The 27,949-nt window shown below is 37.2% G+C and overlaps 1 protein-coding gene across 1 annotated transcript; it reads left to right on the forward strand.

Moving 5' to 3' along the window:
- The first annotated feature begins 96 nt into the window (after positions 1–96).
- LOC307144969 (transmembrane protein 132D) lies at positions 97–27,922 on the forward strand. The gene is made up of 10 exons (XM_079847746.1): positions 97–266; positions 493–599; positions 4,388–5,261; positions 13,293–13,439; positions 15,796–15,970; positions 18,045–18,188; positions 22,930–23,135; positions 24,339–24,609; positions 24,810–25,001; positions 26,200–27,922. The coding sequence occupies exons 2-10, from the start codon at positions 557–559 to the stop codon at positions 27,616–27,618; spliced, it is 3,471 nt and encodes a 1,156-aa protein (XP_079703872.1). The 5' UTR covers positions 97–266; positions 493–556; the 3' UTR covers positions 27,619–27,922.
- The last annotated feature ends 27 nt before the right edge of the window (positions 27,923–27,949 follow it).

The raw sequence follows: 27,949 nt of genomic DNA on the forward strand, positions 1-27,949 counted from the left end.
GTAGGCTTCTTTATTTCTAACAATAAGTAAACATTGCTTAGGCTGTAAAATGATTTAAATGGACTGTCGCTCGTTTAAACATCATCTTTTAAGTAGGATTTTGCTGATTGTTCGTCCACATGACAGTGAAGAGAGCATTGACAGGCGAGATTGAGACACCATAAAGCCACATGTAACCTATTTCATTTGCTGGGGATTACGCTCGTGACATCTAATCGTTCAGACTCATATGAACGTGAGGTCCAGAAACAGCAGCTCGTGAATCGGTGCAGCGCAAATCTTGAACTTTTACACGTTTTTTTATTTATTTCAAACTCATCAGTGAGCCAGTTTTAACCTTGTCTACCGTGACAACTGTTTTTACTTTCCATGTCATGTGAGGGCACCATGGTCACTTTCTTTCTTTGATTTTGGAAATAGTTTTAAACCTTACATGAGCTTTTTTTCTTCTTTATTTTTTTACTGTTATTATTATTATTATTATTTTTTTAGGAATGCATTAGAGCAATAAAGTCATTTAAGCTCCAGTTTGGACTGGTTTGTGCAGACGAGCACAATGTTGGTGATGGTTATAGCGTTGTGCCTATCCTGTGCAGAAGGTAAGACCCTTCACATCGTCATTTCTTGCTGCTGGACATTTCTACATAATTTCATATACTATATCCTGTATCAGAATATCCAGGTAGAGATGGACTTTATTGCAGTTGTTCGGCCACAGATAGCCATGTCTTCTAATTTATCATGGATGATTTCAGAATCTGTGAGAGTATGAAAGACCTCTGAATAAGTTTGCATTAATATCAGTTATTTGCATATTTTAATTGCAGCCTGAATTGTGAACTTTATTGGAGGTAACTTTTTGTAAGTGCACTTCAGCAAGCATCAGCTGAGCACATTAATATAAATATTACTTAAGCTTCATGGCTATAAATATGACTTTGCATAAGAAGTAAATATGGATTTAATTACAATTTGCTTATATAATTAACTGCATAATGCAAATAGCTGCTTAGTTATTACTTTAAGTGGATTATTTTATAGTGGAATTCAGACTTTATCACAGTTGTTTTGAAGTCTGCGCCATGGTTTTTAATAGTGAAACTGAGAGTAGGGAATTTTTCTTCAATTGTCTTGATTTACATTGAATAAACCCCTACTTGGAAAGCTCCTAATTTGAAAATGATATGCTGTTGAGTTTTTAGTAATGCCAAAAGCAGCAATTTAGAAATGAGAGAGTCTGACAAATAGGCTTGTCATCAGTGCAGAGGCTCAGTCCTAGTTTGAGCTGTGCAAACTCAGTCATGTTTGGCCTAATGTTCTTAGACACTGCACTGACACTAGTCCTTTCCCCCCCCTCGGGCTCAGCCATTAACCTACTTTGAAACACCACTTTCACACATGAGATTCCTAGTCTGATATTCAAATATGTTGTTTATTTGACTTTTATTTTTTTCTATACAAGTCAGTTAATTGGATGACAGTAGGACGGTTTATCACATGGATTAATGCTGAAACAAGACATTTACCAGTAGGTTATTTATTTATTTACTGAACTTTATTGTCAGTTAGATTTGTGATAGTTACCTAAAACATAAATTAAGGTAGATTTGACTACTGACAGAAGTGAGGGGTTGGTTATCTATAAATTCATACTGTATTTTTTTCACCCCAATGATCTGCTCTAAGAACTATACATCATGAACCATGTTTAAATGTCTCTGCTCAGTGTTTTAACCTTATTTATATATGTGACCCTGGATCACAAAACCAGTCACATGTCGCACGGGTATATTTGTGGCAATTGCCAACAATACATTGTATGGGTCAAAATGATACATTTTTCTTTTCTGCCAAAAATCTTTAGGATATTAAGTAAAGATCATGTTCCATGAAGATATTTAGTAAATTTCCTACCGTAAATATATAAAACATTTATTTTTGTGAGTGAATACAGCACAATCGCAAACATAAATTGACAACTTTAGAGGTGATTTTCTCAATGTTTAGATTTTGTTGCACCCTCAGATTCCAGATTTTCTAATAGTTGTATCTCGGCCAAATATTGTCCTATCCTGACAAACCATACATCAATGGAAAGCGTATTTGTTCAGCTTTCAGATGATGTATAAATCTCAATTGCAAAAAATGTACCCATGTGACTGGTTTTGTGGTCCAGGGTCACATATGTTCTTTTTTTAATTGGAAGTTGACAACCTTCAAGTGTCATCCTGGGAGTTATGCATGGGAGCTTTTATACAAGTGCAAACATTTTTTCACAATCTCTGGTTACCCCTTTCAGTCATTAGTCATTTTTGTCACTTTTATTTAGCACTTTATTTCGATAAAATATTTTCTAGTTTATTATATTACTACTGTATATATATGAAGAGTTCAGATGCAAAAGCCTCTAAGTGCCATCTGAAATTTTCTTCTTGAATGATCATTTTTAACAAGCTCATATATTTAAGTTCAGTAATTTCACTTAAATAGCAATGAAAATGACCTATTAATTGTCATTTAAGTGAAACTACTGAACTTAATTATTGATAAAAATGATCATTCTAGAAGAAAATTTCAGATGGCACTTAGAGGCTTTTGCATCTGAACTCTTCATACATACATACATATATATATATATATATATATATATATATATATATATATATATATATATATATATATATATATATATATATATATATATATATAGCATACTGTCTGCTTTTAGAGCGTAAAACAGTAATGGCTATACTACAAAATCAGGTCTCTGACATGATATGTGCTGTGACAGATGGGTTTGACTCTGCTATGCTCAGATTAAGAGAAAACAGAGTGTGAAAAATCAAATCAATCAAAAATGTAATAAAAAAAACCCTGAAGCCTTTTTCTCAGATTAAGTGTTATTGTAGTTAACACTAGCCTCTTGTCGGATACCCTATATAATGGAAACACAATATGTGCATTATTTCAGCAGAATATATTTAAATACAAATATAATCAAGGTTTTCTCAAATTGTTGTGATTTGTTGTTGCTCCACTAAAAAGATTTTCTTTTAAGAATAGCAATCACATTTGCGTATGACACAAAGACCAGCATTTGACAAGCTCCTCCAAAAACGCACAGCATGTCAAGATCAACCTTCAGCTTTTCAATGCTGCACTTTAGCAATCAGAAGGCAGTGTAGCCCCTTCTGCCTGTCAAAAGGTAAAGGTTGAAGCATAAGCAAGATGAGTGATTTGACAAGCTGCTTGTCCGGACACACAGTACACTTGATCAGAGTGATGTTGACTATTTTTGCCTCCCCCTGCGTTGCTTTATTCCAAATCATCTCCAAGAGGGGAAATGTTGTTTTTATTGCTATTGAAGTAACAAAAAAACATTTTGTGGGCTTGACATCTATGGAAATATTTTCTGAAAAGATTATAGACTAGCACATTGGGGAGAGGTTCAAACAGCAACAGAATGATAGGTTTTTGCTGACAGGTTTAGACCAATCGTTTTATATATATATATATATATATATATATATATATATATATATATATATATATATATATATATATATATATATATATATATATATATATATATATATATAAAATATATATTTTTTTTTACTCTGAATTTGAATGAGGGAGGAATGCCATATAGCAAATGACTTCTTCGAAATACAACTCTGCAATGTAGCAATTGCAAGATCACTGAGGTATAGCTGTCTAGAAACATAAAAAACATTTTGATAGCATATTTACCAAGCATAATATTATGTGAAAATAACCTTGCTTTTACAGTGTTTTTGAATGAAAGATTTTAAGAGTACAGATTCCTATAGAACAGTCATTCACAACCGCTGAATTCAAAAATGCATTTCAGATCTGTTTTGATAGAGTTGTAGATAGGAAGAAATGCAAATAATAAAATAATCATACAAAATAAGGATAGCAAAATAGATATGCTTTATTAACTCAAATGAGTATTTTTTCATCTAAATTAGGCACATGCCAACATTGACAGGTTGTGTGATTTGCCCTCATCCTCTAAAACCATGAAGAAAACTATGAATGGTATAAGGTATGGCCTCAAACGCAATGGAGATAAACATGATTTGTGCCAACCAAAATGTTTTTGTGCAGAGAATTATTGGCAAAAAAACCATTGAAATTCACGTTGTATGATAAACAATTATGGTATTGGTGTTGACGTCACTTGATGTCTAATCAGGTCTCTTAAACAAAACCAGTTTAAAACCACTTATTTGAATACGCACTCTAGAGGCCAGTAGGGTCATGTGATGTGTACAACATTTACCATTAATAAAAACCATTAATTCTTCATAAGTATGTATTTCTGTCATGCTAATCTAATTTGATTCATTGTGTCCTCAAGGAATGAAGGTTGTGGAATTGTCAGATGACCCAAGTTCACTGTCCCCTCTCGCTGTTCTTCCAAGTGTGAACTATCAAATCATCAATGCAGACTATCTTCTTCTCAGAGAGACAAGTCAGGATGTAATGGACAACTCCAGCTTGCGGGCACAAAGGCAACCTTTCATCCTCACTGGACTGAATGGCCAGCCGGCAATCAATGTCAGCTATGGTCCCATGTCTTTGGAGCAGTCTATACCACTGCATATGATCCACACTGGCCCCAGGATCCGACCGTTTATACTGGCCCGTCAAGTACGGTCATCTACACCTGCCTTGTATGTGTTGTTTTATGCGACCGGAAATAGGGATGATATAAGTGAGGGGCCGATCCAAAACGTCCCAGGACAGAATGAAGTAGGGTATGTTTGTGTTACAGCATACGCCTTCTGGGAATCCAGGGAGGTCAAGGACAGCTGCTCCATCTCAGCAGATGGTGGCTTCTGCTTGGTGCACCTGAAGCCTGAGCCAGCGTGGTTCAACCCTGGAGGTGGCAGGTCGAGCTGGGAGCAGAGAGGTGATCAAAGAGGAAATGTTGCTGAACTTTACTATCAGATTAGACCCAGTCCCAGTGGACAGTGTGTCCCGCAAGAGAGCAAAATAAGAAGGGGTCCACAGCATGGTGACTTGGGACGGCAGATCTATGGAGCCTCCATGAAGAGGATTGGGACTGTAAACCTCCTGCGATCACCTCCAGGAAACCCCACGTTTATGCGCTTGCGTCTCGGAGGAGCCGTAATCATCCAGACGTCCTCGAAACCACTGAAGACCACAGACACCGCCACTTTCTACGTATTCCTATCAAGTACATCACCGGTTGAACATTTCATACTCAGGTAGGTTTATTTCATCTTAATATCTGCAAATTTATTTAAAGGGATAGTCACCTAAAAATCATTTACTCGACTTCTTGTTGTTTGTTTGTTGATCTATCCCTCTAATGAGAATGGGTGCATGCATTTTGAAGTAAAGAAGATTATATATACAAAATATAGCAAAATCAAATGTCTGGTAGATTTAACCTGACTTTCAGGCTATAATCATTTCACTGCTGCTATCTGGAATTCTGCCACAAATCTGTACACACAATGCAATGTAAAGCAATTGGATTTACTCTGTTCAGGATTATATGGTTTTCTCAGAAGGCACAACAAATGTCAACTGTTTTCCTGGAAGAGACTTTGGGTCAGATGAAGAGGAGTTGCATTGGGGATTGAGATGTCCCATTTGGAATAGAAGTGTGGCACGGTGCCAACAGATGTGTCAAACGCCCAAGACGCTTAGCTCGAATTTAACAAGTATGCAACACTACAGTCATGCCAGTTTATAGCCGGCAGAATGTAACGGTCCCACTCAGTATACAGATTACCCAAATGTAATAACCTTGTGCCGGCTCAATTCACTTTTCCAACTGGAGGAGTTTCAAAGGCACTCTTCCATAAATGGCAAAATAATGGGGAAATTATTTGGCTGCATTCATTTCTTAACATTGCATTGTTTGTGTGGCTTCTCTCCCCATAAATAATGCATCAACTTAATGGAGCAAGAAAACAAATACCTAATAACTACTTGAGTCCTTTGGGCAGAAGTGAACATATTACAGCGAGAGCTCTATCGTACCAAAACACACTGCAATCAAATTTTCCTAAGTCTAACTCCACATCAATGGAGAAAGAACAAATAAATGAGTGAAATTGCTTTTACAGGCAGTTTTTCTTGACCAAAGGTATTTTTCATTTTCTTAGAAGTTTGTTTGCATTTGTTTTGAAGGCAAATTAAACTGTGGGGAAGCATTTTCCTCAAGAACTGATGAGGTAAATTGTATTCTGACCCATATTGTAAGGCACTAGTCCAAATAGAGTAGTTGAATTTAGATTTTCTTTAGACAATATGGTTAGACTGATTTGATACTTGGGGTGCTTTCACACTTGGTTCAATTGCCTGGTCTGAACTCGAGTTCGATTGCTCCCCCTCCCCCTGTCCCTGCTGGATTGTGTTCACATTATATTATTTGGGTCCGAACTGAACATGGTGTGTTTGCATGGTCAAAGCAGCAGCTCTTTACCCCTGTTGCATGGTAATGACAATGCAGGAGAAGGCGAAAAAATGCATAGCATTGCTCACCTCACATTTATATTTTGGCTTTGCAAACCTTTGGCTTTGCACATAACGGCACTTGCGTCTATCTGCCACGAATGTACTGCAAATATTCTTAAGAACGCGGGAGTCCATTTCTGCTAAAGGCGAGCACATATACATTCTCTCTGTTTGCAGTGCGCCAGTCACGCTTTTCAGGAAAATGAGTGAGACGCACACAAACACAAGTTTAGTGAATCAGACGTCATCAATAGAGGTTCACATCAACAGCGAACTGTACCGGAGTTCACATGAACCTCTTTGATGCGGACTTGGGAACAGTTCGTGGGTGTTCACTCGAGTTCGGAAATCATCCATACTCTGGCCAAAAGTTTGAGTGTGAAATCTCCCTTTGAATTGTGCTGGTTATTTTGGGTAGTTGAGAAATCCTACTTCTGAGATATACATTTGACCGGCAGCTGAGCACCATAGACCACCTGAGCCCCCAATATCCTTGCGGCTCTTCGCTCGGTTCTGATAGGGTTTACTTTGCCCCCGGCCTTGGCTCAAATGGACATTCGCTTTCAGTGTTAGCAGTAAAGTGAGGTAAAGGCTGGAATCCCGAAGAGATTGATTTTATCCGGGGAAAAATCTCTGCCCCACTTCACTACTCTCTCCAAGATTGAGTCCAGACCCCTGAGGTTATGATATATAATCCACACGCTGATTGAAAATTAGTGAAGTCTTTAACCCTTCAGAGATTTTCTATCTTTTTACCAGAAAGTTATTTCAACTGGAGGCTATCAGGACTACATAGTCTAGCTCAAACTTCCATCAGACATCACAAGTTATGGAGTGCCTTGTCCTGCAGCTCAACAAACAGGATTTCTAATACAAAAAAATATATAAAAACAAATGGGAAAATCATTTTTATTTACAATTATTTTACACCACACAGGATACACACAGTTATTTATTGTTGTTTATTAGATACGTCTTTCTTCTATCAAAACTATTATATTCTATTTTAGTATATTCTGCCACTTAAATCATTCATCTATAAATAAAATATTTTTTAAAATAGAAAGATTGATTAATGAATGCAATGAAGTGGTTATTTTTCTGTTCTGCTTAATGTATTATTCATATATATATCTATATAGAAATGTTTTGTTTCTACCATATATTTCAATAGACAAACTATTGACCCAAGCATTATGTAATATGTATTATAAAATATTACCTAATAATGAATGTTATTATGAAATCGTTCCATTTCTATTCTGTTGTCTGCTCATTAAATTACATTTTATAAATGTTTTGTTTTTCATTTTTGCATTAAAAATATGCATTAATATTTCTTATAAAAATATTTCTCATTAATGAAAATTATTAGGTAAATGTAATCAAAATATTATATATATATATATATATATATATATATATATATATATATATATATATATATATATATATATATATATTTAACTAACTATTAATCTGTTATGCATTAGTTAATATTTGTATTATACTGAATTAATATTTCTTATTAATTTATGTGATGAAGTGATTCTATTCTACTGGTTAACAGATCATTAATGTACATTTATGTACTGTAGATAAATGTTTTGTTTCATTCATATATTTGAATAGACACAACAAAATCTGCCATTCTATGAATCTGTTAAGCATTGCATTTCACATATAATATTACCTATTCTATTCTATTCTATTCTATTCTATTCTATTCTATTCTATTCTATTCTATTCCATTCTATTCCATTCTATTCTGTATATTATCCTGCAGGCAGCACCATGCAGCTCCACATCAATATTCGTCTGTCTTTGATTTTGTGTCAGAGATTTATTCCATCAAGATCCTCATTATAGATTTGACTGAATTCTTTTGTCACTCATGCATACAGTGTTTCTTTCCCTGGTGCACTCTCTCTCTATCTCTCTCTCTTTCTTTCTTTTTCTCTCTCTCTGTATTGCAGTTTCTTTTTCCCCCCTTACTCTTATTTTCCTCTCAAGCTTTCATTGTTTCTCTTCATTTCCCTGGAATTAAAAATGTTTGGATTATCCAACCGAGGGCGTCATCTGTCTCTAAAAAAATTGCATGCCTGCCCTGAAGATGATGACAATACAAAATGGGTCAAGACAGACTCTGATCCCTCTCCCTTAAGTCCCAGGGGTTGATAGACTGCCGCTATCCTAGAGATTTACATGCGACGTGAACTGATATCAGCAGTGATATCAAGTGTTTCTGCTCAATACCAGATAAAAGCCCATCACATGACGTGTATTTATCGCACCATGCATTCTGTGAGATAATCAGGAACACTTTACAATAAGGTTCATTATTTAACATTAGTTAATGTATTAATTAACATGAACTAACAATGAGCAATACATTTGTTACAGTATTTATTCATCTTTGTAAATATTAGTTAATAACAATACAGCTGTTCATTGTTTGTTCAAGTTCACAGGGCATTAACTAATGTTAACAAATACAACTTCTGATTTGAATAATGTATTAGTAAATGTTGAAATTAATATTAACTAAGATTAATAAATGCTGAAGAAGTATTGTTCATTCTTAGTTCATGTTAACTAAGGTAGTTATCTAAGGAACCTTATTGTGAAGTGTTACCATTTAAATGCACATCTGCATGTGTCAATAAACGCACAGGCTCATTGTGCACATTGCTAATGAATCATATCCGCTGCATGACAATCTGTTGTTTTTGAGGCAGAATTGAAGTGTGTGGCGTGAAACAGAAAGAAAAGAAATGGATGAGGGGTTGAGGAAAGATAATGCAGTGTGTCACGACACTGTCAGTCGCTCTCATTCTACTTCTCCCACCGTGACCTGTTTCCTCTTTGGCCCCACTTCCCAAGACGCCTGACTCCAGCACATGTCTGGGAGATTCTCACGTGGCAAGATTCCACGGTCTCTAAGTCCCATCAGTGGAGAGGAGGGACCGACGAACTGTCTGGCTGGTGGCTAAAGCCGAGAGATACAGGGAAAAAAACAGAGGAGAAAAGAAGCATTTGGCTCTGTCTTTAAACTGAATGGTGGACGTGGTTGTGTTGGCCCAAGCCAAAGGAGAGAGAGAGATTAAATTCTCTAGAGCGGCATACTCGCTCTACACCCTTGATGAATACAACATTGTTAAATGTGCAATCGCGCTTTCTGCAACAGAGATTGAGCCAAGATTTATAACTGGCAAGTGAAACAGGGAATTGAGAGCCGTGCCGGCTGACCTCAACCCGTGGTGAGCAGGTCTTACGAACAAGATTTATATCTCCTTCGACAACCATTAACGTGTTTGTACATGTTGTTTGTTTGTTTATTTATTTTCTATATAAATGTGGCCATGAGTCAGGTTGAATGGAAAGGGATGTCAGTGCAGATGGGCTTGAGATGTGTTGATATTCTGTCCATCAGATTTTTCCACCTCAACCTTTCAATGCGCAGGTCAGCCTTTTTTTTTTTTTCTTTTTTTTTAGGTACATAAAAAGGTGGATTGGCCTAATTTGAATCTGAAAAGTAAGACTGATTAGGTCTAACTAATTTCTAGTCTTAACTTAGTGGCTATGTTTATGCAGAGGTCATAATTATTTAATTAAACAAATTAATTTTGTTTACACCTGGTCGAGTTTGTACAGCATCTTATCCAGAAGTAATAAATTCAGATTTTTTTGATAAATATCCTTTAAAAAACAAAGCCAAATATACAGGTCTGCTCATGGATGTTGAGATTATTTGATAAATTGTGCTTCAAATCTTAAAAATTTTGCTAATCTGGAAATTTTTAGCAAATTGAATCCTCAAAAGTTCATTACACTACCGTCTAAAAGTTTGGATCAGTAAAGGTTTTTTTTAATTTATTTTTTTACAGTGACAACCCCCTTGACCTGCAAGACATATACATATATATATACATATATATATACATATATATAATAATTTTTTTTTTTTTTTTTTTTTTTAATGAAAACAATTAAACAGAGGCATCAGTAAACTTTTATAGACAGTTTATTAACACACATTTAAGTAAAGTCTGTGGAAACATTTACAAAGTTATTCAACCCCCAAAAGTCAAATTTTGTGCAGAATCTTTTAACCTCCAATAAACGTTGCCTGTAAGTGCTTAGAAGCTTCTGTCACCTCTCTACTGCAATCTTGGCCCATTCCTTGCTTGAAAAGGCTTCCAGATCACTGATAATCTCTGGTTTTCACGTTACCACTGCTTTCTTCAAATTCCATCAAGACTGTACAGGCCACTTAAGAAAATTCTACGACTGATCCCTGAACCAAGCTTAAAGGGATACTTCACCTCTGGAAAGATGAATGTGTATTTAAAATAGGTCATTTATGTAGAAGAAATGTGAAGACATTTTTTAATTTGGAGCTTTCTAGACTGAGAAAAGCCAGAAAATGTATTTTTGGCTCATGTGGATGAAAGACAACAACTCCCAGAATGCACTTGCTTCGCTGCCCTAGGAGGCCACGCCTACTGGTAAGAGAGCGCAGTTTAAAACAAGGTTAGGCTACCAGTGAGTCTCCGTGATGAGTCTGCCTGGGATTTCGGGATCGCCCACAAGTCCGGGAAAAGGAGGATGGAGGAGGATACTTACTCAGCTTTCTCCTACTACTCAGCTTTCTCCTACTATTCAGCTTTCTCCACAGAACAAGAGCCTGCTAGCTTAGCTTCCAAAGAAAGACGGCTGACTGTGTGTACATTCTGTGAGTGAGATCCCACCCTCTATGGGCGGGCTGAAAACATGCGGAACAGCTCCTTCTACTGGCTGTAGTCTTTAGCCTCTGGACAGAAAATCCTCCGATGACGCAAAATGACGATTTTTGCGTCATCGGAGGATTTTTTCCAGACAAAAAATACATAAATCTCTCCTCTCAGGGGGATATGAGGGTGGAAAGCATGGTAATTCGAAAATACTACAGGTTTTCTACTAATACAAAGCTTAATGCTAAATCCTGAAGTATCCCTTTAAGTAGATTTGGATGTATACTTTGGGATGGCTGTCTTGCAGGAAAGTCGATTGATCATCAAGCTTCAGTCTCTGCACCGAAGGCATCGCCATCTTTGCCAAAATGGCTTGATGCTTCAAAGAATTCATGATGTCTTTCATACAGTCAAGATTTCCACTACCTGCAACAGCAAAGCATCCCATATCAAGATGGGACCACCTCCATGTTTGACCTTGGAGATGGTGTTCTTCTGCTCATAAGCTTTGCCTTTTTTTGCATCAGACATACTGCTGATCCATGGGTCCAAAAAGTTCCAGTTTGGTCACATCACTCCATAAAACATTATTCCAAAACTCCACAGGTAGGCTATATCCAAATTAATTTTAGCATATTCAATTTGGCCTTTTATGTTCTTCTTCCAGAGTGGCCTTCGGCAAGACGTCCCAACATGAAGGCCATGCTTGTCTAGTGTTCTTATACTCTGCACTGAAATGTTTTTTTCCTCCTGTCATCAGACCATCTTGCAAATCTTTGGCAGTAATTTGAGGATTTTTCTCAGTTGCTCTGATCAAACAGTTTATTCCCCTTAATGATATTGTGTTTTTTTCTTCAACACCCACAAAGGTTTTCTGGTTCAACAAATTTTAAACTTGTAAATAAGGCTGCCTAGGAACTTTTAGTGTTTTTGGAAATCTTATTTTTGCCATAGACTTGCTAAAAACATAGGTTTTGTGAGAGCTCTTTCGACTTGGCCATATTTGCTACTCAGATTAAGCACATGCATGGGCTAAATGTATGTATATGTGTAACAGCACAAGCTATCTCAGTTTTGTTATAGAGTTTCCAAAGGCTTAATTGTGTTTCATACCATAGAAATAATGGACTTCAAAACAGCAGCTTTGAATAGGGGTTGAATAATGATGACATAGCTGTATTACAAAAAAGCCTATATATCTCAAAAGCATTACATTACATATTGACATTATCACTTTTAATTTGCTACTAATCTGTTATAGATGCAATTTAAAAAAAAACGGTATCTTTAAAAAAAAGCTTAAATTTGTAAAATTATTACAGTCTCTGGGGGGTTGAACAATTTTGATTGCTACTGTATAAGGTTAGAAAATATGTTTTCATCAAATCTGTTCAAAGAAGACTCCAGAAAAAAAATATCACAGTTTTAAGTATTGAAATATTAAGCAGCACAACTGTTTTCAACATTGATGATAATAAGAAATATTTCTTGAGCATTAAATCAGCATATTAGAATGATTTCTAAAGGATCATTTGACACTGAATACTGGAGTTATGATGCTGAAAATTCAGCTTTGCATCACATGAATGAATTCAATTTTAAATAAATTAACATGTAAAACAGGTATTTCAAATTGTAATAATGTTTCACAATATTACTGTTTTTACTGTATTTTTGACCAAATAAATGCAGCCTTGTTGAGCGGAAGTTATTTTAAAAACATAAAAAAACTTGTATCAACCCCAAACGTTTTAATAAATATGGCTGTATTTTTGATTAAAAAAAAGATTCTTCTTACTGACCTTAAACTTGAATGGTGGTGTAACTGTACCTGTGTAATTGTAAACACAATTTCATTTCCTAGTTTTTGCCTAATGCAAGTTGTGTAGCACCAGCCAGTAAGATTGCAACTGACTATTTCAGCCAGCTGTTTTCATTTTTGTGTGCAATATGCTTCAGGCGTTCATTAAGCAGACTGTGAGCGTCTGAGACCTTTCCATTGATGTCATCCGTGTGTTTGTGTGTCCTTTCTAACAGAGCCACATCCAGAAAAGGCATGTCATTCAGCACAGCCAGACCCAGCGACGCACACCTGTGGGACATCACTCTGGAACCTGGGAGAGGAAGTGACACCCAAACCATCTCCGTGTCCTGCCAGAAGAAACGCACATTTGCTAGCAAAAGGCAAGCCCTCGCTGCATCACCCTCGTCGTTCTTAGAAACCACTCAGCCGCAGACTCTCGCTAGCTCACATTTCAAAGGCATTTCATCGCTAAAAAGCTTTTTCTGCCCTTGCACATTGCCAGATGGGGTCTGTTTCCTCTGAAACTGTGAGAGTTAAGTGACAGATTGCAAAATTAGTTTTTGACAAAAAACCCCACTCTTCTAATTTCTTTCCCCCCTCATTGTTCAGGTACTAACAGATGTTCAGGCAACCTGTTCGCCTTTCGCAGGATGGTATTTTGAATGAAAATTAAAAACCTTCTCTTTCTGGTTAAAAAGGTGCAGTTTAACTGCATTTAACCTGTACAGACACTTAGCTTCAGAGGAAAACTCGCCACATTGCTATTTCATGATTAATGTCACACATCAATTCTGTAACGTAGGTATTCATGTGGATAGCGACTGAAAATAACTTCATAAAAATGTGATATCTTTTCATCACCTCAGCTGCTGGTATCCACAGAAAACACACAACTCCTCCACTGTTATTAAGAAGAATGAGCTTTGAGTTCATATTACCTCTGTGTATCTAAGCAGGTGAGCGATTGGCTTGGATTTCATATAAAGAGTTCTGAGTGTTTTTGGATCCAATTCAAATGCGTCTTGAAAACTGTGAGCATCTTGTTAATAAGAGCCTCCATCTGGGTTTCATATTTCTCTTGGTCTCATTGATTCTTGTTCGGTGTCCATGGCAATGGGTTGTCATTATTATTGCAGATTATAGTGTGTGTCATGTACTATACTATAGCAGCATACTGTATATGCATGTACTAGTTCTATAGATAGCATCTTGTAACAGACTGCACATTAAGAATTTGTTTTGTCAATATTGAAGTTCTAAGATGTTGATCCAGGAACATGTGGTACTTGGTGAAATCACGTTCACCTTCTCGGTCCGCCCTGACATTTATTGTAGATGGTTTCAGATTTACAGGAATCAAAAGGGATATCACTCTTATAAATACTTGATTTATTAGTTAATTTTATTATTTTTAAAGACCCCATTCAATTGAAATTGGAGTTTTATTCAATGTATGTTAACTTTGAAGTCATCTAATGTACTGCATTAAGTTGGCAAAATAATCTTGTTGCAGATTTTGAAGCACTGTTTAAAAGTTTGGGGTCGATGAGATTTTTTACAGTGTTTTTGAAAGAAGTCTCTCACGCTCAACAAGGCTGCATTTATTTGGTCAAAAATAGAGTAAAAACTGAAATATTTTGAAGCATTATTACAATTTAAAATAACTGTTTTCAATATAGTTGAAAATAGAATGTAATTTATTCCTGTAATTGTAAAGCTGAATTTTTTTCAGCATCATTACTCGAGTCTTTAGTGTCACATGATCCCTCAGAAATCATTCTGATATGCTGATTTGGTGCATGCATTTATTTGTACTAGAAATCATTTATAACATTATAAATGTCTTTACTGTCACTTTTGATTATTTTAATGCATCCTTGCTGAAAAAAAAAAACATTTAATTTTTAAACAGTTACTGACCCCAAAATTTGCAACAATAATGGACTAAAATGATTGATAACTCATCTTGCGCTTATATGTATCAGTATTGTACAATCCTGCCTCACCTTCTCGTTTTAACAGGAAATTAGTACAGAATCAAAATCTCCTGAGCTAAATCCATTTCAATCGTTCACTGAATCTATATGATGTTGATTTATATCGTCTTTTACACTGTTTTGAAATTATAATAGATCAAACCTTTTACAACATGGGCGTTGTCACCAGCTGCCCTTCAGCAAGCGATATCTCCTGACTACTTTCTCCTACTTTAACCCTTATTTCCACGTTTTACAGCGACAACCCACTTTACTTTAATCATTTAAGACAATAATATAAAGGTATGGGGAGTTTTGAATCAAATCTCTAAGGATGTGTCCACTCTGAGGAAAAGCTTTTTACCCCTTTATGATGCTTTAAAATATTCCTTTACTGTGACAGTTACTGCATGCCATATAGAAATGCATGAACTATAAGTTGTACAAACGTTGAATTTTTGCCTTTCTGTTAGTTATATAAAAGCACTTTATCAAAGCAAATTCCAGCTGAAAGACCTGTTGTGAGATGAATCATGCTCCTGTGATGAACCTACTGATACTCTCATTAGAATGCTGAGTGTTTTAATGCTACTGAAGTGGATGAGATGCTCCATCTCTCCTGATAACTGATTGTGCTTTCATTATTAAGATTCCACACCATCCTCTTTGACTCAATATGTCTCTGTTGTCCCAGGAAGCGAATTTAAACCAATTGTTGCAGAGATTGGGAACTGACTGTGTTCTGATGTTTTATTTACAGAGGTCTGCTGGAGGTCTTGCAACTTGACTTTGAGACGGAGGAGCAAAGTGACCAGTTAGAGAGCCAGATGATCACGTGGCGACTGGAGCTGCCTGGAAACATGATACGGGATGAAGGGACCATGAGGATTTACACTATTCAGAGAGACTATGTGGGAATAGCACCTCTGATCACGGTTGGGAATGTTTGTTTTTACCTTTGATCAACTTTTATTATTACATGGAACCTTTTTAGAAATTATTGCATGATCTCTCTATACAATGACAGTTTATAGTGCAGGATCCCCCCACAGTTATAGAAAACCTGGAGTTATCTGGGAATTAAATTTTCTGTTATACAGAGAAAACATAAATAGAAATATATATTTATAAAAAAAAAAAAAAAATTTTTTTTTATACAAACTATCATTGTTTGGAAAGATCTATGTAAAGTTATTTTAAAATTGTGAAAAACAAAACTTGGAATAACACGAGGGTGAATAAGTGAGAGAATTGTCATTTTTGGGTGATCTAATCCCTTTTCTATTGTTTTGTGAGGTCAACATTTTGCAAGGATGTCTGTGAAACGTGGACATGAAATCACATTGGTGTGACAAGTATTTGTCATGCTTTGTGTAAAATCCTTTGACTATAAAGCTACAATGGCAGCCCTTATAAATGATTTATGTGTCTTTGTTCTGTCTGTGTGTTTTTGTGAGTGTGTACGTGTATTAATTGTTCAGAGGCGCAGTGCCACTTCTTTCACCCTTTGATCTCTTCCTATCGTCACCCCTACAGTTGGTCAAACTACTGCAGAATATACCCTAACGAAACTGACATTCGTTTTATGAGGACATGCACATAATTCCCAAAGCCATCCACATGCAGTCCTTAATTGCAAGTTCAACAGCATTCATTAAAATATAAAAATATAGCTTTTTTTAGACAAATAAAACTAAAAGAGATTGTGACTATTCAATAATATCAAGCGTCCATTATACGGCTAGCTGCCAAATCTGTTTACTGGAACGGTCTATTTCACAGCATGACCCTGTCTCTGAAATAACACCGCCATAAGAGTGTGGGATTTTGCCGGTAACTTTTCAAATCAAAGTCAGCATCTGTTGTGTTGCGTTTTGAGGATGCTTGTGGACATCTGTTGGGTCTAGAAGTTAAATCTACGCTCAAACCCAATCATCCTAGTGTGTTCGTCATCACAGTGGCACACTGTAAGATAATCATTAGGGTATTAAACTCAGACAGAGCTTGTCTGATCCATGATTGTTGCCTTGACATTTTTGACCCGTTTAAGATTTTACTCACCACCAAAAGGAGATTAAGCTTATTAAATGATGAGAGTGCTTGTTTTTAGTATTAGCCTATGTATTTATTTTTAAAGTGCGTCCGGTTTCTTCCATATGTACAAACTTCAGTGCTAATTAGGCATGGGGCACTGTGAGATGTATTAGTGGGATAGACTGGTTTATATATAATTTTTTATTTTTATTTTATTTTTTTAGATGCTTTAATTAGTGTGCTTTTAAACAGTTTGCACAGTGAAACTCTCTCTCTTCAAATTTAACTCCTTTAAAGCACTACAGCCATACATATTCAGATGGACGTCTTTGGTCTTTGGTTGTATTCTGGACTCAACTGGGATTATTTTTGCTGTCTAGTTGGGCCAGTGATTCTGACTTTTTTCTACCCTGACAACATTTTCTTGATCCCAACAACAAAAATGGTTTCCATTTTTTTTTTTTTTTTAGCAAAGTATTTGCTACAAATATTTATACATATTTTCTTTTTGTTGTAAATATTACTTTTTATTTACAAACACAATTTCAGTAAACTGGAAATTATACATTATATAAAATAAAACCATAAATTCATAAACACTTTTGTTGGAAAACTATGCCAAACATTACTGATTGGTATGTAGTTTTCATTCTATTTCATTTCACTTCATGATTCTTACAGGTCATATTTTTGCATATTCAACAAAATCTCATAGTTTAGATATCTACTGTAGATCATGTTGTTATGACAATTCAGCAGAATTTGAAACAACAGTGGGTTGTGGGTAATACTTTTTTTTGATGGTCCCTTTCAAACATTCTGTTGACTATAATTAGCGTTGCAATAATAAATAAAAAATATGTAACCCAACAATGTAGAATACATGACAGATATCAAAAATTTGCAACTTTTTTTTTTTTTTCTTCACGTCTTTAGTGCTACAGTAATTGAGTGCTCTTTGTTGTGCTTTTCCAGGACACGGAGCTCCTCAACACAGCAGTGCTCACTGGTAAGAGGGTTTCTGTGCCTGTGAAAGTTTTGGGCGTTGAGGCTGATGGCTCCATCACGGACATCACTAACTCTTCTCGCTGCAGGTCTTCAGACCAGGATGTCCTGAAGGTAATGCATGTCAAGGTCAGGCCACTTTTGACAGCTTCAGCAATCTCACACTCTCTGTGCTTCATATTAGCAGCCTTACTGTGCTTCTGAATTACATGTGTATTAGAACTGGAAGAGCACAGAAGAGAGGGGTCAGTGGAGTCGGCTTAGATGGCCACCACTTCCTAGTTCATCACCAAAAAAGAGAAAACCAGTAGGGAGACAGACGTTGACCCGAAAGCCCTCAGTGAACTTAAGTGCACATCTGTGCTTCAGACACCTGTCTTTTTCCCCCTGCGTATTATGAAGTGCTTGAGCCCTTTTTTATTGCCAGGTCATTCTCTGGGGCAGTTCTTGGTTTTGAAAAAAAGGGGTTTTGCCTCAGGACCAATAACTTGTATTGTACACAATACTGAAATTGTTTATCATACAAAAGTAATCCAAAATCTCTGTACATTCAAAGAAATGTATTAAATGACCCCTATTATGGATTTTTGAAAATGACCTTTCATGTAGTGTGTAACATAGCTCTAAGTGAATGAAAACATCCTGCAAAGTTTTAAATTTAAAAGTGCACCGTATATAAAGTTGTCTTTCAAAAGTAAGAGTCGACTATGAGTCAATGAAATGAATTGTTTTTCAAACGAGTCATAAGCCTTTTCGTTCGGACGTCAAGATGAAACATTAGCATATTGCCCGCCCACTTATTGCACGCGCAGACACCAGGGAAAACTTGAACCTCAAACCCGCAGCTGATTCCTGTGGATACTGGATAGCATCATGTCGAGAAGACGCTGTGCTCTACAATGTGAAGATAAAGCCAGTTTTTTGTGAGCATGTGAAGAATCAGTGGTTAAAATTAATCTTTAACATGATATCACAGCAGTATAATCCTAAACTTTTGCTGTGTTCCCTTTATTTCACTGACGACTGCTTCTCAAATCTCGGAGTTCAATGCAGGATTCGCAAACCGCTTGCTCTTAAAAGATGGTGTTCAAAATACTTAGTTTTGAGTTTTATTATGTGTAGGTCTCCTGCTAATTGGCTAACTCACGTTATCACTGTCTTACTTAAATACTTCTGCTAATCAGTTTGTTGGCCACTATTACCTATAACTGTGTCTATTAATGCAGATTGTGTGTCATTCTCACTACTTTGAGGAAAGATTAAGCATGGAGCCAGATTTGTTTACCAACGTTTATGTTACATCAGTCATTCACGCTAGAGCTCGGCTAATGTAATGCATACATGCACTGTTATTGATACAGTTTCCACGTGTTCACTGCAATAAATTAGAAAAATACTCTGTATATAAATGAGTACAGGTAAAATAATCGGTTTGTTGATGGACATGCACTTACTAATGCTGATGGTGAGGAATTACAGTTGCAACATCTCATAATGTACCTCAAACTGAGTAGTGTATCACCATGAAACGTCCTGCTTGAGTCGTCCTTGCGATGGAGATTCGGGTTGAAAAACGCGGTAAACAAATCACAACAGACTGAGCTGTCTGGCCAATCAGAGCAGAGTAGCTCGCGGAAAGGCGGGATTTAGAGAGATTGATTCATCTGACGAGTCGTTTGAGAATCATTGAAAATGTGGTGATGTGCATTTGTATATTATGAGGAGATTAAACAGTTTTTTGACCTTTGATGCATGTAAATCTGTTGAAGGACACTCCAAAACAACATTAGGAAACTTTAAAATAGCATAATAGGGGCACTTTAATATTACCATAGTCTACATATGCCCAACAATATGCAGAATTATCAGCATGACACATGCTGAATAGGAAAATTAACTAAATATCTTTTTTCATGGTTTCATTCTCTGTTACATTCTCTCTGTTTGTCCTTTTTGCAAGGGATCCCATATTTAATGTATTCTCTTTGACTTTGTTTGATTGAGTTTGAGTGGAAAACAAACCTCGCCAGATGAGAGCCTAAGCCTTAGTCGTAGCCTTAGCCCTCATTGAACTTGTTTTTTTTTTTTTTATTCTCATCTGTGCCCTCGATAACAGCCTTCTTTTTTGCATGCTTTTATTCTCATCTGTGCCCTCGATAACAGCCTTCTTTTTTGCATGCTTATAATGAAGAGTTTGAGCTCTTTTTTACTATTGCTGGATCATTCTCTGGAGTTTTTCCACCTAAAACACTGGCGCTTTCACTGTGAGTTTCTGAAGATATAAAAACGAATCTCCAGTGCCCCCATGAGCTTGTCTTTTCAGGGTTAAGCCTTAAAACATAAATGGAGGGACTCACTGACTTATTCATTGGTAAAAGACAGACAAGGAATGACTGCACACATGCACACAAACCCATGCACTGTCATGTGTCCTTATTACACATGCACACCTTAAATGCACCCACCCCATGAATAAATGAATTTGCCTTGAACACAAAGGGGATGTGCAGGAGTCTCTTTTTTGTTGTCTTGAAAAGATTTTTATGGCACAGAGTTCAGACCACGTGCCCTGTGGTTTATAAATTAGTCTTCGAAGTACTGGGGATGAATGAAACAGTGATGCAACAGTGCTCATATATTTTCCTAATGAGACAGAACAATGTACACAGGGCCCATTACCTTATACCACACTGACGCTCATGTCTGCATTACCATAAAGCATCTTTATCTTTTTATATTTATTTACATTTATTCCTTTAGCAGGTGTTATATGCCTCACCACAATAATTTATCCAGTAATATAAGACTCTGCAAGTTCTACAATACAACGTTCTAATATTAGGTGTCATGAGGCTTCAGGGAAACAATAAAGTGATTTTTTTTCTGACTGTAGAAGTTTGGAGGGGAACATTGACTTGTAAAAATTGATTTCGTGATATAGGAAGCTATTGTCAGCTAGTGGAGAAACACAAAGAGAGCTGTGAACGTAAACCCATTTATTGATTGATTTATTGAAGACGAATTTCTTGTTTAACTGTGAATGCTGGAAGCCCGGACAACAGAAGCTGTGCAGCATGCTTTTGCAGATTTTATAGGAGGCATCACGAAGCGCTCATAGCAAAGGAAAGCTGGTCAAAAATCAGTAATGGCATCCAGATAAACCAAGGAATTGTTGAGTCTAGTTGAATGTGGTGATGCACATTCATCACAACACCTTGTGATGACAAGGAGCTCTAAGGATAGTTCACCCAAAAATGAACATTTTGTCATGATGGAGCTATTGAATTTGTTTTTTGAAACCTGTCAAACTACACTAAACACGAATGAACTTAAAGGTCCCATATTGTCAAAACTGAAATTTCCTGGCTTTTTTCATGATAACAGAGGTCTAGGGGTATGTAAGTACCATATAAGTTACAAAACAGTCAATCCACAGACAAATGCACACAGCGTGCATAAAGTAGCTGTGCCTTTTCACGAGCCGTTGTGACTGCTTCGTCAATCAGGCACAGTTCAATGCCGCTTTTTCAAAGTAGCTAACGTTACTCATCAAAGATGCTGTAGTCCACATATTGTTCGGTTCGACCTCAAATTTGCAACCCGTAAATAAACTTCTTACACATTTTTTGTTACATTATGGAGCCAGCATAGTCTGAAAGTTTTTAAACGGATATGTAACACTAACTTGTTGCTAAGTTGATGCTGGCGTGTTGTTTTCTACAGTCTATGGTTGCCAAAAGCTTTGATAGGAAAACGAACAACATATTTTGTCTTATTTCCAACAGATATTCAAATTTACAGACACCGCCCCTGTTGTTTTTATTGAGTTAAAGATGGTGAGATTGAGTTTACTCAGTCTCTGTGTCTTTTGTTTTGCTAACAGAAACGTACGTTTGGTGTAACTTAATGTTATTTCAAAAGTCTGAGTTTGTTTACAGACAGTTTAAATTAGCGTTAACGTTAAATCTGCGTGCAGCATTGATGTAATGGTAATTATAATACCGTCAATTTCCTAAAATAATTGCCTAAGTCATTTTTTGACAAAAAGGATTTTTTTTTTTGCACAATCTCCTCATGATGCTTGCCACCTCTGGTAAAATCGCCCCCACATACTTAGTTGAACAGATCATGCAATTCTACCGCTGTAGTATAATGGCCTATGTCAAGAGTGTGACTTAGACCGTTTTATTTTGCCTGAGTCAAAAGACAATGAGACTTAGGCAATTTTACAAGCTTTTCAAGATGGCAGCTGCATCAAGAAGAAAGAAAATCTACTCAACCTTTTTTGTGTTTTCTGAGAAACCTGAAAAAATGACTTGGGCAATTATTTTAGGAAGGTGACGATACTCTTACAATAACGGCGAAAGTAAAAAAAACAAAAAAAACTTAAATTCCATTCTGAAACATCCTTTTGTACACACATTTGAGGAGGTGGTTGGTTGTCTCCTGTCGTCGCCAATTCGGAGTCTGAGTCCGGCTCAAACATGCAAGGCCGGATAACATTTTTACTTTGCAATGTCCATCATTACAGGTGTTTTATTTACCTTGTGAGTGAGCATCACCAAGCCACAGCAGGCTACAGCATACATGACCCTAGTTACCTGTGGTTGGCCTGTTCGTGCATCACTCAGAAAACAACAGGCCAATCAGAAGAGAGGCTCATGAATATTAATTCGGCAGACCAAAATCGACCTGTTCTTAGCAGAGCTCCTGAGAAAGGAGCTGTAAAAATATATATTCAGATGTTTTTGGTACTTATACTGCAAATATATATTCTTAAGGACATCAAAACCTAAAATAAAACTCCAGAAAAGTGTAAAATATGGGACCTTTAAAATGATATTTCCACACACAGGTGTCTGAGAAGTGTGATGCTGTGTATGTCAACGGCAAGGAGACGCGTGGGAGAGTTCGGGCGATGGTGAACTTCACCTACAGTTACCTGAGCACACAGCTGGAGGTGAGCGTGTGGATGCCTCGACTCCCCCTGCAGATGGAGATATCCGATCCAGAGCTCAGCCAGATCAAAGGCTGGAGAGTTCCTGTCACAGGGAACAAAAGGCAAGTGACGAGTATAATTCCAATCTGACACAATGTCCCAACAAACTTCATAAGGTTTACATAGTTGGTATTTTTTGTCAACATTTAACCATTTTAGAACCACTTAGCGGTTGATCAAATGTACAATAACATACATATATGTACATCTAAATACATTTAAATTGTGACAAATATTAGTAAGTAACATATTTAAATCTGTATCAGAGAATTTAATAAGTGAAATAAGTAGATGATTTGTTAATAAATATAATTTATTTGTATTTCAACAGTCAGGAATTCAGGAAGTAGTTTACTTTTATTTCCCCATAATAGTATGATTATAAATATTTGAGTGCAATTCCTATTTTGAATTATCTCAGATATTTAAAGCTTAAAACCCTGCTTTTATAGATAGATAGATAGATAGATAGATAGATAGATAGATAGATAGATAGATAGATAGATAGATAGATAGATAGATAGGTAAATGTATTTTCTTAAAAAAGGGGTTTAATTATTAACATTTATTTTGTTTATTGTGTTTTTTAATGTGTAATTTATATTGTAACTAGCTCTTGAATTTTGAGTTCTTTAATTGCGGTGTGATTTTTAGTTCCTCAAACTAGCTCAGAACTTTTATTTGATATTAATATTAATATTGGCTGCTCATATGGACTTTTTCCACTTTAAAGCTGCTCCGAAGGGTTCTTATTAGAATAGAGAATGTTTTCCGCAGAGATATCCTGGCAGTTTTCATTACACCTTCATTGTAAGGTAGAGATGAGAGATTATTATAAATTGATTATAAATAATTATCAATAAATAAATATGGGTTATTTCCTTAAATTTGACAAATGTAAAAAAAAAAATATATTATTAAGATTTATTTTATTGTCTTTTGTTTTTGGTGTTGTTAATAGTTTTTTAATGCGTAATTTATATTGTGAATAGTTCTTGAATTTTGAATTCTTGAGTTGCGGTGGGATTTTTATTTTCTCGTTTTCTTTTCTTTTTTTTTACTAGCACTTTTTTTTCTGATTACTATAGAGAATGTTTTCCACAGAGATATCCTGGGAGTTTTTTATGACATTGCAGAGACTTTCATTATAATGTAGAGATGAGCGATTGCTGAGCCTAGTCAAATAGCAGATAGCAGGAAAAAATATATTGAGAGCAGGAGAGTGAGGGAAAGAGTTGTTCATCTTTTCTCTGCATGTTTCTCAGGGTGAGCTGGGAAACAGAGGAAGAGGATGAGAGGAAGGGCCGAGGCTGCATGCTGCAGTATCAGCACAGTTTGATTCGAGTGCTTACGGTCTTCACCGCAGACTCGCCAGATCCAAGCAGCCCATCTCCCACATACTTCCTCGGCTCTGATTGGCAGGCGGATGTGACGCGGCTGGTGCGCTACTTTCTGAGAGTTGAGGATACGAGTGTTGCACGCCTGCAGGCAGGAAGTGTTCTGACAGGCAAGGCTGTGGGAGTCACCACTGTGCAGGTAATGCTGATAATGACAGAGCCGCCCGCTGCTGTCAGTGTTACACCATGCTCATTATTCATTAAGACAATAAAGTTTAGTGTGTGTTTATTATCAGTGACAATACAGACAGCTTGTAGATGAATTGCTTGGGGGTTTTTTTATCGTAAAACAAATAAATGTCATACAATGTCATGCTAGGTTTGGTTTATGTTGTCCAGGTGATGTCTCCATTGTCCGACTCGGTTCTGGCTGAGAGGATGATCCGGGTTCTGGATGATAAAGTCAGTATAACAGAGCTGGGTGTGCAGCTGGTCTCTGGCCTTTCCCTGAACCTCCAGCTCAGCCCAGGAAGCAACAGGGCCATCGTTGCCAAGACAACTACACAGGAGATCATACACTACCCCAAGCAGGTAATTCATGTAGCTACATTGGCTGTCGATCTTATTAATGGAACAATATGCTGATCAATCAAAATGCAAATAATTAGAGTTGACAAGTAAAAATGTAATATAATAATATGTCAATATATTGTTGTCTATCGTGTCTACACCAGACGCGAGCGACGCTACAAAAACACAACAAATTCCAGACAGTAACATGATGCCCCGCTTTATTTCTGACATAGAAGGACAAATTAATTTGCAACGGTCAATTTGTCGCTTCTAGTGATGGCTTAGACACACGTCCAGTGTAGACACATTGTTAGGTATAAGGAACAAGAGAACACTGGGTTCAGCAATGCTCTAAATTCCTTTATATGGCTGCTAGTCCCAGTGCCATGTCTGATTGGCATAACATGGTCCAATCAATATCAAACTATTAGTACTCAGCGAGAGGCCTCATTTGTCTTGTGATGGGCTTTGCAAGCAGTGCTCCTCAGGCAACGCATAATGTATTTCACTCCAGAATATAGGACAGTTCTGTGGCATTTGCTTATACTGTATAAGCCAGAGAATTTCAATTAAAGTTCCAAGAGGTCCAGTCTGAATATTAAAAGATAAGATCAGATGTTTTATCAGGCTATTATTATTTTTACATTTAGATACATATGTAAGGCAGAAGGCCATACCGTATGGGGGTTCAGAGTTTTCCTGTTTTTATGCTTAAATTAAGTATCTACAAAAAACAAATATTATATATTAGAGGATGTAGCGCCGATAGATCATTACCATAAACAACCTATATAATTTAAAACAGTTACTCCAGTTGGAACCAAGCCATGGTCTGGAACTGGACCACGGGCCGCTATTTGAGGACCCCTGGTATAAGCCAACAGCTCTGGGCTATTGTGCCACAGCTCGTTGCTGTAAATACTCTACACTGTGCACTGGTGGCTAAGCAAATTGAGTTTTGAACACAAGCACATAAATATTGATCCATTTGGATAAATGGACCTCCATGCATGGAGTTTTTTAGGCCATATACTACATCCTGCCAAAGGGCTACTTAATTTGAAATGAACATGGTTGTGTCTCTGAGATACTGTGCAAGCTGTCATGCTAACTGGGAATTATTTCCAAGTTTACCAGCTTTGATGGTTTCAACTTTGATTAGCCTGTTCCAATTTTATGCAACGTTTAAGTAATATTTTTTAACTTTATACAACAGGAGGCGGTGGTTGGCTGCTGGCTGAAATTCAGTGATGGTTCCCAGACTCCTCTTGATCTGTACGATCCCAGTGGTTATTCTCTCACTATTTCTTCATTGGACACAAGGGTAGCATCTGTGCGGAAGACACCTGGGTCTGTCTTTGTTGTGGTCGCTGAAGCCGAGGGACAGGGCTTACTGGTCAGAGCAGAGCTTGCTATCTGTGAGGCCTGTCAGAAATCCAAACGCAAGAGCAAACTAGCTGTGGGTGGAGGCATGGTGAAGGTGAAATTCCCGCCGGATGAACAGCTTGCAGGGACTGGCAAAAAAGAGAGCGACCAGGCCAATGATGAGAACAACTCCAAATTGGTCCTTACATCCGCTCTGAACATGCTTCAACACACCATTATCCAAGAGAGCTCCACAAGTGCGATCAAAACGGCGACCAAATCCAATCTTCAAGAAGCAATAGGAGGTGGCGTATCCACGATTAAGTCGATAAACACTATGGATAAAAATCTCATTACCAAGCCCGTCGCAGACAGAGCGCTAGTCACCATAAGCCCCAGAAGTCCAATAAAGAATGGATATGGAAACCTTCTTGAGACCCCCGACTTCCCGTTACCACCGGAGGAACCCAAGCGAGAACCACCCCTAGTGGAGAGCGATCTGATACAGATGTTTAGCGTGTTTACTGACATAGAAGTCTGCATCTACACGCTAGTAGGACTAGTTTGCTTGGCCGTTATAAGCGTCTTGCTTCACTGTGCCACTAGCAGTGCGAGATCACGCAGCAAGAAGTCTCCGCTTCAGTGCCAGGGTCAATCCCAGCACAGACATCACTGGGTACGCCTGGGTACAGTTGCAGAGCAAAGCAGAGCTGCGCCGATTGCAACTACCTCCAAGCAGGACATGCAGGCTGCTGTGGAGATGCAAAGAGCCATTCAGATGCAGAATAGCAAAGGCCCGGAGATGAACCAGTCGAGGGAGATCCCAGCCATTGCAGGTGAGGAGAGAACTGCAACTCTGGGACGAAGGACCAACACACTTCCTCTAAAGCGGGATCCGATGGCTCATATGGCTCCAATGGCTGTCAGATCAGCCACCCTGCTGGCAAGGCCCGTTCGTAGCGAACCTCTACATTCTCCCACAAGTAAAAGGAATCAAGTCCAGTTCACAACCTTCGCTACTCTAGACATCAAAAATCTGGCTGCCCTCAAGAAGAGCGGCCAGAACTTCAGCTGGGACAGCCAACCGGCTGGAGGTTTTCAGGCTGCCAGTATCGGCCAGGGTGGGTTAAATGGCAAGACCGAAAGAGTCAATCATGTACATTTTTCCAGCCCAGTGGAAGTGTTCGGTCAGACACCGGAATCCACAGAGTCCAATGGCTTTCTTCCAGAAGGTCCATGGCCTGTGGCTACACCAGTGTCAAAAGTGTGACACAGGACAAGGTTGTTTATACAAAAGCTCTATTAGCCTCATTCATGAAACACAAGCATTCTGTGTAAATTGTCTAGAAATCCATTCTTACATAAATTGCTGCATTGAACTGAATACGACAGTTTATATGCGAATGTTTTATGAACAATTTAACATAGAAATGGTTTTTCACAAATAAGGTCCTGCTTATGTGTATGCGTGTCTGAAAGGTTTCTCTAAATTTGATGTAAATATTTCTGCAAAGTTTTTACTTTCCTGCTTTTGTATATTTGTATTATTATTAAAATCATTAGAAGCAGATCACAACAAATATATAAAAAAAAAATATATA

The sequence above is a fragment of the Squalius cephalus genome (genome assembly GCF_949319135.1).
Source record: "Squalius cephalus genome assembly, chromosome: 17".
NCBI classification, from domain to species: Eukaryota; Metazoa; Chordata; class Actinopteri; order Cypriniformes; family Leuciscidae; genus Squalius; species Squalius cephalus.